Below are 13927 nucleotides of genomic sequence, written 5' to 3' on the forward strand. Positions count from 1 at the left end.
ATTGTTTTACATTGAGTGGGAGAAATTTTATAGGATATGAGAATCGGTTATCGCACATACACTTGTGAGGACAAGTGGGAGTTTGTTGGAGCTGGTGTCCTCCAAAAATTAGTGTGATAACATTTGTAAATCTCTTACAGGTTCACAAGGGTATACTTTGTATATTTAGTCAGTTGATTAACGTTTACCTAATAACGGTTGGCTTACTAGAAAGTTTGACGTTATTATCATACAGATGGCGGTGATCAACTGGTCCCTAAAGGTCACACCTATAGGACGTATTTGAGAAATGTGGTTATAGAAATATAATTACATTGATGCCCAAAATGACTAAAAAGTTAGTCAATGTGTTGATGAGAAAATTATTTAGTGAAAATTAAATAATATTAAGTTGAGACGAATTAACTGTAAATTCGTAAATTAAATATAATAAGTTATATTTAATTAAATATATATAAGGTTAGTTTGGACGAATTAATCTGTTAATTCGTGGTTAAATATAATCAGTTGTATTTAATAACCAACAAGTTGAATGTGTCATAGTGGTAATAGTGAGGGTACACATACCAAGAGGTCACGGGTTCAATCCTCACTAGATGACAATTTAACACACTTTATGTATTTTTGGAAAGACCAAAATAAGGAAATATTACTCCTTATTTCGGTCCAGGTTGGCCGAAATTTGGGAGACTAATATGTTTCCTAATCTGATTGGTATTTCGGTCTATATAAGAGAAAAGGGGAGAATTATTTCTAACCTAATGCTTTTTCTGACCTAGCCTCTCTTTCTCATCACAAAACACAAAGACAATAAAATTTTACAGAAAATTTTAGATTGATTTCTAGCATAATTAAAGGGTATATCTTAGATCGTCTTGGGTGCAACTAATAGGTGAATATCAATTTTGATATTGTTCTTAGGCCAATTTTGCAAGGACCCGAGGTTAATTCTAAATCTTTTTACTTATGCTTATGTATTTTATTTTATGACCGTAGATCATCTTTATTACATCGTTATAATCCTTCATGTTAAAGGGAAGTATACAGATTATTTCCCACACTACTCACTTAAAATCTAGCATCAGTTGGGGCTCCCAATATACATACACCAGGTTCATTTTATTAGATTCACTATGTTCATTAGGCTCATTGGTTACAGGTTCCAAAATCGTCGCTCTGATACCACTTTGGGACACCCCCATATACCAAGAAGCCCTCACAAGACCTTCCCTAGCATATAAGGGCATCACCATCTCGGTTGCCCGAGGAAAGTAATCATCAAAGGTCAATAAAAGAACATTTATAATTATTTTACAGTGATACAACAAACTACTAATACAAAAGGTACAACTCGTCGAAACTATATAAACTACTTCTGTCTTTACTCATGAAGACTCATCCCGCCAAGACTCCAGCTATCATCCAAGACAACACCTGCTAAGACTGACTACTCGCCATAAGGGATCACGGCAGACACAACAGAAACAAACAAAAGAGACATACTAACCACTAGCATAAAAATACAGAACAAAAACATACACACAAGCCATATCTCCACCAATCAATCACTGTCACCGACTGTCCACTGGACCAGCCTTGCCAGTGGGGGACCGCAGCCGTACCCACCAAATTCCCGCTCATCATACCGAGCGATAACCCTGTCCCATTAATGTGCACATCCTCTCCTGTGGCGGGTTCCACGGAGGGCGAAACTAGGGCGTGAAGCTACTCCCGCAAGTGACTCCACTCAGCCGAGGACGCACCTCGAGAACCAAATACAATCAACCACATACAACTGCATCATACCAACAACGAATGGAACAACATACACTAACCGATTACCATATACATTCAACCATACGGATACAATAACAATACGACAACCGTCACACTAGACAACCAACAGAAACTGAGTAGGCGAACCTACCTATAGCCAACACAGCAACTCCTCGATCAAACACATGACATCAACCAAGCAAGCAACCCCTATACAAACCACATAACATCCTATTACTACCACCACAATCCTACAAGGAACAACAAAGACAAGGACGATGATGATTACATACCTACGCATAGAATATCGGCGTTAAGACCGCTACCCGACTCAAGAACTCATCCCCAAGGCACTAGCATCCTCAAAGGCTCCCATAGAAGGTATTTTGGTGAAGGGAAAGGAGGGAGGCGACATCTAGGTCTGAAGGAAGGAGGCAAAAATGATTTGCGGTTGTAACAAAACACGATTATAAACCCTCACTGTAAAGACGCTACTCGATCGAGTAACCAACCTACTCGATCGAGTGGACCCTACTCGACCGAGTACCCAAGATACTCGATCGAGTAGCCTCTACTCTATCGAGTACCACTCATCCTCATATACTCACAAGACCCTAGGCATCTATGGCACACATTCCCAAGCACCGTCACCTGCCCCCAAAGGTCGGTCAACGGGTCCCTAAAAGGGCGGGTATTACACCTTGTTTCTCCTAGTATAGCATCGAGTAGTAACAGTAGCTTGGGAAATGTCCCAGGAGCTGTCCTTTTACTGCCACTGACTACTGAACAGATGGCTTATTTGTTTCAACTCTTTTCAAAATTTAATATGAATAAATCAGATTCTGGTTACTCTTTGTGTTATTCTGAATGCAATTCTATTTACGATGATAATGAGGATGATCCAGACCCAGAGTCAATTGAATTATCTCCCTACATAGCTAAAGAAATATTACAAGAGGAGGAAGGGGCACCAATTATAGAGAACACTGAATCCATCAACGTAGGAACCGAACTAGAACCCCAAGAACTTAGGATATGGAAAACCTTAAACCCAACCGAAAGGGCCAGTTTCATAGACCTCCAACATGAGTTCAAAGACGTTTTCGCTTGGTCCTACAAAGACATGCCAGGGATCGACAAGGATACTGCAGAACACAGAATTCCAATCAAACCAGGTTTCAAACCTGTAAAGCAGAAACTTCGTCGGATGAGGACAAAATGGGCTCTTAAAATCAAAGAAGAAGTCGATAAGCAATTCAAAGCCGGGTTCATCGAAGTTTCCGAGTATTCAGAATGGGTGGCTAACTAATACCCGTGCCCAAAAAGGATGGGCGAATCCGAGTTTGTGTCGATTTCAGAGACTTAAACAAAGTAAGTCCCAAGGATGATTTCCCTCTACCACACATCGACATACTGGTAGACAATACAGCAGACCACGCATTATTGTCCTTCATGGACGGATGTGCAGGATATAATCAGATCAAGATGGCCATATAAGACATGCATAAGACTGCCTTCGTCACTCAATGGGGCACCTATTGTTATACTGTTATGCCATTCAAGCTAATCAATGCTGGAGCGACATATCAACGCACTGCGACTACATTGCTACATGACATGATGCATAAAGAAGTAGAAGTGTACGTCGATGACATGATCGTCAAGTTCAAAGATAGGAAGGGGCACATTGATAATCTTCGCAAATTCTTCCTAAGATTGCGAAAGTACAACATGAGGCTCAATCCTCAGAAGTGTGCATTCGGGGTAACATCAGGTAAACTCTTGGGATATGTCATCAGTCAAAGAGGAATAGAAATCGATCAATCCAAAATCAAAGCTCTAATCGAAATGCCACAACCTCAAACAGAGAAGGAGGTTAGAGGATTTCTAGGCAAGGTGCAATATATAAGCCGATTCATATCGAAGCTTACTATGATCTGCGAACCCATTTTCAAAAAGCTCAAGAAAACAGATCACACCATATGGGACGACGATTGCCAAATAGCATTTGACAAAATTAAGGAGATACTAGCCCAGCCACCAGTGCTCATGCCTCCTCAACGAGATCAACCTCTTAGTTTATACCTCACAGTGACCGAAACAGCCATGGGGGCTATTCTAGCACAAACTGTAGGAAAAGAAGAAAGAGCTATCTACTACCTTAGTAAGAAGTTCTTGAACCTCTTGGTTTATACCTCATAGTGATCGAAACAGCCATAGGGGCTATGCTAGCACAAACTGTAGGAAAAGAAGAAAGAGCTATCTACTACCTTAGTAATAAGTTCTTGGAGTATGAGTGCAAGTACACACCTCTCGAAAAGACATGCCTCGCTCTTGTATGGGCAACAAAGAAACTACGCCACTACATGCTTAGTTAATCTGTCAAGGTGTATTCCAAAATGGATCCCGTCAAATACCTCTTTGAAAAACCCGTCCTCAACGGACGCTTGGCAAGATGGACCTTAATTCTCTCAGAGTTCGATCTCAAGTATGTACCTCTGAAGGTTATAAAGGGGCGCGCCGTTGCCGAGTTCTTCGCGGATAATCCTATCAATGACATCCAAGCGGTAGACACATGGTCATTTCCAGACGAGGATATACTACAAACCAATGTAGATTATTGGGACCTTTATTTTGACGGAGCATCGAATCTAAGAGGATTTAGAATAGGAGTATTGCTCATTTCTCCTGAAGGTGAGCATACGCCACTCTCTGTCAAACTCGACTTCGAGGTGACAAATAATGCAGCAGAATATGAAGCTTGTCTCATTGGGCTACAAGTAGCAGTAAGTTTAGGCATAAAAAATCTTCGAGTTCACGGAGACTCATCCTTGATCATCAACCAAATACTGGATCTTGGAAAATTCGAAGTGAAAGTATAGCACCCTATCAGGCTAGGATAGATCAAGTTGCCCAATTCTTCGATCAGGTCACTTATCTACACCTACCTCGAGAAGAAAATCAGTTTGCAGACGCTCTTGCAAAACTTGCATCCCTGATTAACATGCCAGACGACATGGTAGAAATGCCTTTATGCATCGAACGACGATCAGAACAAGCCTATGTACACCAAATTACAGATGAAGAAGAAAATCCAGGGGAATCTTGGTTTCAAGCCATTCTAAACTTCAAGCTCAATGGTACATATCCACCAGATATGGATAAGAGGGGACAACGTGCCATACGCCTACTAGCCTCTCAATACCTCCTCATGCAGGGAGAGTTGTACAAACGAACACCTCTTGGTGTAGTCTTACGCTGCCTTGATCATTCACAGGCACAAAAAGTGATGGAAGAAGTTCATGATGGAGAATAAGGTCCTCACATGAGTGGACCCATGATGGCAAAGAAAATCAGGCGTCTGGGATATTACTGGACCACGATGGAATCAGATTACATCAAGTATGTCAGACATTGCCATAACTGCCAAATCCTCGGGAATGTGCAACATGTCCCTCCTTCACTACTCTACACCATGACATCTCCATGGCCATTTTATGCTTGGGGAATCGATATCATCGGGAAGATCACTCCAGCCGGAACAGGAGGTCACTGCTTCATTTTGGTAGCTATCGACTATTTTACTAAATGGGTCGAAGCGGCATCTTACACTAGTCTCACAGCCAAAAACGTGGCAAAGTTCATACAAATCAATATCATCTGTCGATATGCAAGAATGAACACATATATACAATTCTAACCTAAATGCAAACATATTCTAGGCCTAACAGCAGATAAACAACAACACGCATCTCTAAAACGACTCCCAAAGGGAGCACCCACATCACATAATCCCATCCTCCTCCATGTTAAATATATACAAAAATGAAAAGGAAGGGTAAAGAGAGAACTGGAATAATTTTACCAAGCGTCTTCTCCGATGCAATGCGCGTCTTGCCTATCAACTTGGTTAGTATAAAGCAATATATATAATATATACAATTCATGTTTTTGAACTTTTTTGAAAATTTTCGATTTTTAGTTATCTTTTTGAAAATTTTGAAATTCACAAGTAAATATATACAAATATGAACAAATATTCACAAAGTGGATATTTCCCTCCTCACACTTAAGATTTACATCGTCCTCGATGGAATGAAATGTATGGAGAAAAAAGGAAAATTAAAGAACGTATTTTTTGTTTTTTCAATTTTTGTGAAAAGGAAATAGCATGTTTTTGTTGTTTTGTAAAATTTTCTTGAAATGAAATAACTTGTTTTGGTTTTTTTTTGGGCCTGTTCCTAGGGCTGAGCAAAATAAACCGAACCGATTTTTTAAACCGAAACTGAACCGATAACCGAATTAAGAAACCCGATAATTCGGTTTTTTTCCGGTTCGGTGCCCGAACCGGTTTTTTTTTTGGGAAATCCGGTTCGGTTTTGGGTCCTAAAAAAGCAAAACCGGGCACCGGTTTTAAACCGGTTTACTTTTTTTTCCGGAAAAAAACAATAAAAAAATGACATAAAATAAACAAAGACGTATGATTTGGTTGAATTAATGGGGATGCATGCTGGTTTAGGTAGGAATTTAAGAGTTAGGATGGAGAGGTGTGTTGAAAAGCTTCAATTTGGGAGTAAAAAAAGTTAAAACCGGTTTATAAATTCGGATTCGGATAACCGGTTTTCGGATCCGGTTTTTAAGTTGCTAAAAAACCGGTTATCCGGTTTAAAACCGGGGCGGTTTCGGTTTGGGAAAAACCTGTTTTTGAAAACCGGTAACCGAACCGGTTTTCAAATCCGGTTCGGTTAACCGGTTTTGCTCACCCCTACCTGTTCCCCACACTTATTATTTACAACATTCAATAACGGATGAAGTGTGGTTAAGAAGCAATTTTTGAAATAAAGGAACATATTTTTGGATTTTTGAAAATAAGTAACATATTTTTGTATTTTTAAATTTATAGAATTTCCTCTCCATACTTATTTATTTACATAATTTCCAATGGAACTAAATGTGTGGAAGAAATTCAGAAATGAAGTACTTGTTTTTGAAGGATTTGTTGATTTTTCAATTTTTTCGTCTTTTTAAATAAGAATGCAATGCATGCTTTCTAACTAAATATAAAATTGAAATACGATGCAACCTATTCTATATGAATGCAATCCTAGGAGTAGAGCTGTTAAAATATGACCCGACCCGATTTTTTAGGGTAAAATTTTTGTAAAACTTGATTTGTGGCCCAAAATGACCCAAATACGAAATGAACCTTTGTTTTAGGCTCGAACTCCGACTCGACCCGATGGGTAAATGATGAATCAAGAATACAATTAAAATATTAATTTTTTTACATATAATGAAATAATAAATATAAAAATAATTATTACGATATTTAAATTAAAAAATTAATTTTAAAAACTATTTATATAACTATATCATTAAATAATAAAATAATTTCGTTTATATAAAACTATTAAACAAGTATGATAAATAATGAATATAATCATATTATTAATATTAAATACTCCCTCCAATTCACAATAAACCTCCCATTTCATTTTGGCACAAAAATTAAGGAAACACACTACCCCACCATATAATTAAATTTGGACCACACAAATACACTACCCCACCATACAATTAAATTTGGACCACACAAACACATACCAAAAAAAGAAATAGGGAGGTTATTGTGAATAACCGAAAAAGGAAATAGGGAGGTTTATTGTGAATTGGAGGGAGTATGATGAATTTTAAAAAGTAAGGTTTTCGCGAGAAAATGAAAAAAATAAAAGACGTTGTAATTTGTTTTTAATGAACTTCACCCGACCCGTTTGCCATGTCAATGGCTATGAGTATGATAAATACTGTACTTACCTTCAAGAAGATAGTGAGTTATTGGGCCGGGCTCGAAGAGGAAATTAATATCTTCCATTTTGAACGTCATTTTCTGCGGATAATTCGGTCCAATATGATACAAGTATGCAAAATGGCCATTACAATCATAAACTGGAAATACCAATTTTGTTTTTTTTTTTTGGGTTAGCAAGTTTTGCTTAAGACGGACACTATTCGTCTTAAGTTTAAGACGGGTGAAATGCTATCTCATAATAATGATAATAAAGACAAAACTTTGGCATTTTCTAGGCAACAAGTGGAGTGATTTGATATGTATTTGACCCGTGACGGATTGTGCCTGTCTTAAATGAGAATTTGTGTTTTTCGTTTGCCATCAATGACCATTTAACGTATTCAAATGTTTTTTTGAATTGTAATGCTACTCCACCTATTATAAATAGGTACCATTTAACATATTAACCACTTTCAAACACGAAGCAACTAAATAATGACTTATTATAAAACCGTCTCTTATCGAACCCTGTCCAGGTCCTCTTAACAACATAAAAACCCTAAAATTTTCAAATCCTTTATTTCTTCCCCTAAATTAGCCTGTACACAAATAATCAAGACAAGATGGAAACCCTACAACTTTCGTTTCTACTAGCAACATCACAAGCAGTAACTCAAAAATTAGCCTGTACACAAATCCCTTCTAGTTCATCGTTATCGCTATCGTGTCGAAGAGCAAATCATAGCATTGCTAGCAGGTGTAGTTCTAAAAATTCAATTGTCATTTCTGAGCGGCTTAACAATACAGCCACTCCCTGGCTAATGCTGCCCTCAGTTTCGGACGAAACCACGGGTGACAAACTAGACTGCTTCTACAGCCTGGCTGATGGTCAAACTGTAAGGCTTAACAGAAAAAAGAGCCTGCAAGTTCCCGATACAGCCACGTGTATCGCTTCGACAATGGGATGGTTAGGGTATGTTGATGCCAAGGACGGTAGAGTCTACTTGTCCAACCCGTTTCTCAAAGATGTGGTGGAGCTGCCCTCTTTGGAGACGTTACCTTTGGTTCTCGGTGTGAGACGAGATCCGATTACCAATGACATTCTTCATTTCAAAGTGCGTATTTCTGATTACGCCACCCATTGGGACAGATCTGAGCTTGATCCTTACGAATTGGTAAAGCCAGAACACATGATTTACCATCTCTCCAACTTGTCCCTTTCCTCTGCTGACCCTCGCGGTTGTGACTGTGTCGTCATGGCTCTCCAGGGAGATGGTTACAGGCGCCTTGCTTACTGTCCCATTTCTCGGCAGTTCACCCAGGATACTGATTTTGATGGGTTAGCCCATCAATTTGATCCGAATTCTTGGACGGGGCTCCAAGAGGATTATGTCCACTTCCCAGGTCTAGCATACAACCAGGTGGTGTACGATACGCGTCGAAGCCTCTTCTATGCCATGTTTGATGACAGTGGGATCCTGGCTTTTGATGTCTTAAGTGACAGGGGGCGAAGGTCTAAGATGGTGTTTAATATTCGTAAAGAGACCCTTGTTTATCAGCTCAAGCGTGCCTTCGAGGAACAAGGGAGTGAGGCCTTGAAGGACTTGAGAAACAAGTGCAAGACAAGATATTACCTTGTCAGCCTCGAGAATGGCGACCTTTTGTTAGTTGTAAGGCACTATGAAATCCCAGAGGGGTCCATTCTGTGTAGTGTTCCTCACAAGACGCTTCATTTCGATGTGTTTAGGGTAGTTTATTCAGGCAATTTAGAGCCTGTTACATGTCTAAACAACGATCGAGCCATCTTCATCGGTTTTAACCAATCCTTCTGTCTAAGAGCTAGTTCATCCCCGGGAATTAGACCTAACTGTATCTATTTTACAGACGATGTTAGCAGTGGCAATTATAATGTGCATTCGCGCAACCAATGGGGTCACGATATGGGAATATTTGATATGGAGGATGGCATCATTACTCCTTTTTATCCGTACCAAGACGAACAAGAGGAGAAGAAGGTGCCTCTATCAACTCCCCTCTTCTGGGTTGCGCCACTCTTATCCGACATTTGGTACTTGGCTCGTGAACAGGATCTGGATGAAGATAAGCTCGCTGAATTGGGCTAAGTACCCCCTATTTTCATAACGTCATTGTAACGGCCTTTATTTAATTTAATCACTTGTTAAACTTTCCGATTGTTATTGTTGTTTGCTACAAACCTTGTTACAAGAACAATTGTGTTTAAATCGGAATTCAGTTTTTTAAATTCAATTACAAGCATTCATTTTTTTTGGTTCTTAACCAAGTCTGAACAACATACGTTCGAGTTGCTTAAACAAAAACCGATTGCGTTTAACAAAGGGTCTAGGACATGCTCATGACACTAAAGATTTTTCACCAAAACCTCTCATTTTCACCATCTGATATGCTGTAATAAATTACTGATATTGTTTGCAGAATGACATAGTTCATGGACTAGTTCAGAATTCTTAGCTTTCTAATTACCTTAAATAGTCAATTTTACTTTGAGGACCATCTACCATATTTGTAAAAGCAAATACATCATTACATTGCCTCTCATTGACCATTTGACCCTGACATTATTTTTATTGTTGGTTTCATGGACTTAAATTTTGAATCTTTATGAAACAGGGGGGCCTTGTAGGAGCTAAGGTTAAACCCGTTTAACAAGCCATCGGAATTAGTTCAGGTCAAAGTCCGCTTCATTAAGCTAAGCTTGACCAAATATAAGCTGATTCCGAGTTCACCTAAAGCGCGGACCGAAAACTTGTTTGGGCTTCTTTTTAAGTATAGTTTTAGTATTACAGTAGTATTTTTCTATTTATTTATTCTAATTTATAAGTTTTTTTTAATTCTTTATAATTATACTTGCTTTTAAAACGTTAAAAAAAAAAAGTACAAAATAATAAGGCCAGGTGAGTTTGAGCTGAAGTCAAGCTCGAGTTTAGGCTCAAGTCCGAGTCAATCTCAAGTCTATCTGAGATTGAATCGGTTATTAGTTATTATACACCAAATTATGCTCGAAGAAAAAAGTATTTGAGAAAAGCTCGAGTTCAGTTCGAGCGGGATAAAAATTATACGAGCTGTGATCGAACATTAAATTTCAAGAGCTTGAGTTCGGTATTGAGTTCGATTTCTGTGTACTGATCTTGGCCAAGTTCGATATCGGCACGGGATGATTATACCTTAATTAGTAAAGCTGATGTAGCAGCTATTAAAGATCCTTAGCTTTTAAAATAACTTTCAATTTTTAACACGGGTTACGAGAAGACTCTCGAGTCACAACCGTCTCTACTTGTCCTATAATCTCCGCTACTACTATTACTACTACTACTTATCCAACCATTAGTAATTAATATCTATCATGGAAGTCATTTAATTTTTAATGTTAATCAAACAAACAACAAAGTTGATACCAAGTTTCTCAAACCGGCCATTTTACAACATTTGAATTTGAATTAAGATTGCTAAAGATAACACTCCAAGTCTAAACATATTACTACTTGAAATCCTTAAAGAAAACAGTTGGAATTCAAGACTCAAATTAAAATTAAACTAGGTTACGTTGATCCTCATTCATCCAGGAGAGCATACTCAAATCAGTCTTCAACTTCGAATTCTTGTACCCACCCCTCACTTTGACAAATTTTTTTATGATCTTTCTTTTCATTAATATATTGAAACTTGTTACCACAAATGCCACAAGTTTTGTTCGAACTTGCATTTACGTAGCCATTGTGCCGTTTCTCATAATGATCTTTCAATTCATCAGAAGTAAACCACTCCAAGTCTAAACTTCGTGTCGGGTTGCAAAAGCGACATGCAACCTTTTTCACGGTTTTCTTTGGCCAATTGTGCTTCGGATGGCTCAGGACTGCCTCCTTTCCTTTCTTACCTTTCTTCTTTTTTGCCTGTTAAAATATAAGGGAGTAGTTAATTAGTACAATAAGCATTACAGTACGTAAACTTTTAACATATTTTGATTGTCAATTTTTTTTCTTATGAATCAACTAATAGTACGTCATATAAATAAAATGTCAATTACCGAAGTCGAGACGGAAGCAGAGGGTAGAGTCGAGTAGGTGCTCATGGAAACTTCGTTAGGCGGCCACGTCGATTGGTCTTGCCTAAAATGTGTCGGTGAGTACGAGATGGGGGACTGTGTTCCGGTTTGAGTCGGGCTATAACCACCACCCTCCATCAATAACTATGAAAATAATAAACAACTAAAGATAGATTAATAGAAAGGTTATATTAGAGAGAAAAGAGAGTGTAAATGAATAGTGTAAAGGAATGGGAGAACTAACTTGTATTTATAGGCATATATCAACTTCATTAATTAATGATAGAATAAATAGAGACATGTGATAATATTACGTTTTAGCAGTAATTCTTGTATTGTTAGTAGACGTGGCCAATGAGTCACTTGGGTTGGTATAACTCGGATTATTTTGTGTCGGGTTATTTGGGTTGAGTTTGTTTTTGGGTGTCAGTTCGACAGTCCGTGACTATAGAGATTTTGAATACGGGTCAATTTAGGTAGGGATGGAATTGGCTCGGTAATTAGATTCTGAGTTGGGTCATTTTAGGTTGGGTTTCCCAAGGTTTCGACAATTGTTAAGTAAAAGTCAAATGCATTGTTTTGAATTAAAAGTTTAGTAGTAACTTCACATATGTCATTGTGGGTTAGTTCCAGGCAAATCAATTTTGAGTCAAGTGGTCACGATGGAGAACAACAAATTTATATTACGACCATATGTTATAGGCGCTTTGGTTACTATCCCATTTCTCGGAAGTTCACTCAGGATACTGATTTTTATGGGTTAACCCATCAATTGGATCCGAACTGTTGGACGGGGCTACAATAGGATTATATCCACTTCCCAGGTCTGGCATACAATCAAGTGACAGGTGATGTACATACGATACATGACGAAACCTGTTCTATGCCATATTTGATGACAGTGGGATCCTGGCTTTTGATGTCTTAAGTGACAGGGGGCGGAGGTCTAAGATGGTGTTTAATTTACGTAAAGAGACCCTTGTTTAGAAGCTCAAGCGTGCCTTCGAGGAACAAGGGAGTGAGGCCATGAGGGACATGTCACAAGAACAATTGTGTTTAAATCCTGTTATTGCTTTTAGAACTGTTGGTAATTAATGATATGGGTCAACATAAACCCTGTTATTGCTTTTAGAACCAAGCGTTGTGACAAGAACGATTGTGTTTAAATCGGCATTCAGGTTTTAAATTCAACTTCGTTTTTCTAGTTCTTAAGCTCGAGCGCAATGTATATCACTTGCGCCAAGCTTGAGCTTGTGCTTTGTAAAGGTTGGAGCCGATCTAGAGCTCCAGCTAGGTCATATGAGCTGTTCTGAGCTTAGGGTTAGAATCCGATAAGGTGCATTGCTAGACTTGCTACTTAGATCTCAATGTTGCTCTCCTGTATTACAGAGTACTTCACTAACTTGCTTAAAGTCCTTGGCAGCTTGGCTTTATGTGCAAATAAAAGTACTTATACTATGTTTCTCGGACTCATCATTATTACCTCGTGTAGTCGTGTACCCATCTCGTACACTCGACACTTGGATTTTTCACTTTAGACCAAAAGCATGATTTTTTTTTCATATAATAGTCGAATTCAATACTTCAATATGCACCTGTATCATATATTTTTAATCGAGGAGTCCGAACAACGTGGGTATGACTTATGGGAGTATGAAGAGTATCTTAAACAAAAACCGATTGGCTTGTGCCTTATTACCTTGATGAAGATATTATTAGAGCATAAACGCCTCTCATTTTCAGAATCGGATGTGTAATAAATTACTGCTACAAAATTTAAGGACTACTGCAGTATCCTTACTCCTTAGCTTTCTAATTACCTTAAATAGTCAAATTTACTTCGAGGACCATTTACGAAATCCTGCAAGTATATTTGTAAGGCAAATACATTGGGTCTTATTGACCTTGAAATTTTTTTGGTTTCATGGACTTTAAATTTTGAATCTTTACGAAACAAGCCTTTGAAATTGGTTCGGTCAAACTTTGGCTTGAACTTGGTTTGTCTAGGCAGTAGGCTCGAGTAAAGCGTGACCAAATATGAGCTGATCCAATTTACACTCTCGGAAATTGTTCTCATTATAACGGTTGTAAATGAACTTTGGCTTGAACTTCTTTACAAAACAATTTCAAAAGAAGTGTTGGTTTGGATGGTTTTACCCTCTCGGAAATTATTCTCATTTACAACGATTGTAAATGAGAATTTGTGCCAAGTTTAAGCCATACTTTAACCGAACCAATTTCAAATGTTTGTCATTGTCAAGTGGGTTTAACCTTAAGGGTGT

The 13927-nt window shown here is 38.3% G+C and overlaps 1 protein-coding gene and 1 long non-coding RNA gene across 2 annotated transcripts; one reads left to right on the forward strand and one right to left on the reverse strand.

Moving 5' to 3' along the window:
• The first annotated feature begins 8023 nt into the window (after positions 1-8023).
• Positions 8024-9858, forward strand: LOC141614088 (uncharacterized). Its single transcript, XM_074432844.1, has one exon. It carries the CDS (start codon positions 8188-8190, stop codon positions 9685-9687), a length of 1500 nt encoding a protein of 499 aa, XP_074288945.1. The 5' UTR covers positions 8024-8187; the 3' UTR covers positions 9688-9858.
• Positions 9859-10927: 1069 nt separating this feature from the next.
• On the reverse strand, positions 10928-11869 carry LOC141614090 (uncharacterized). The gene is made up of 2 exons (XR_012529310.1): positions 11628-11869; positions 10928-11493 (listed from the first exon to the last, which is right to left on the reverse strand). It is a non-coding gene; the product is annotated as an uncharacterized LOC141614090 (long non-coding RNA).
• Between the last annotated feature and the right edge of the window lie 2058 nt (positions 11870-13927).

This window comes from Silene latifolia, chromosome 11 (assembly GCF_048544455.1).
Source record: "Silene latifolia isolate original U9 population chromosome 11, ASM4854445v1, whole genome shotgun sequence".
Classification (NCBI taxonomy): domain Eukaryota; kingdom Viridiplantae; phylum Streptophyta; class Magnoliopsida; order Caryophyllales; family Caryophyllaceae; genus Silene; species Silene latifolia.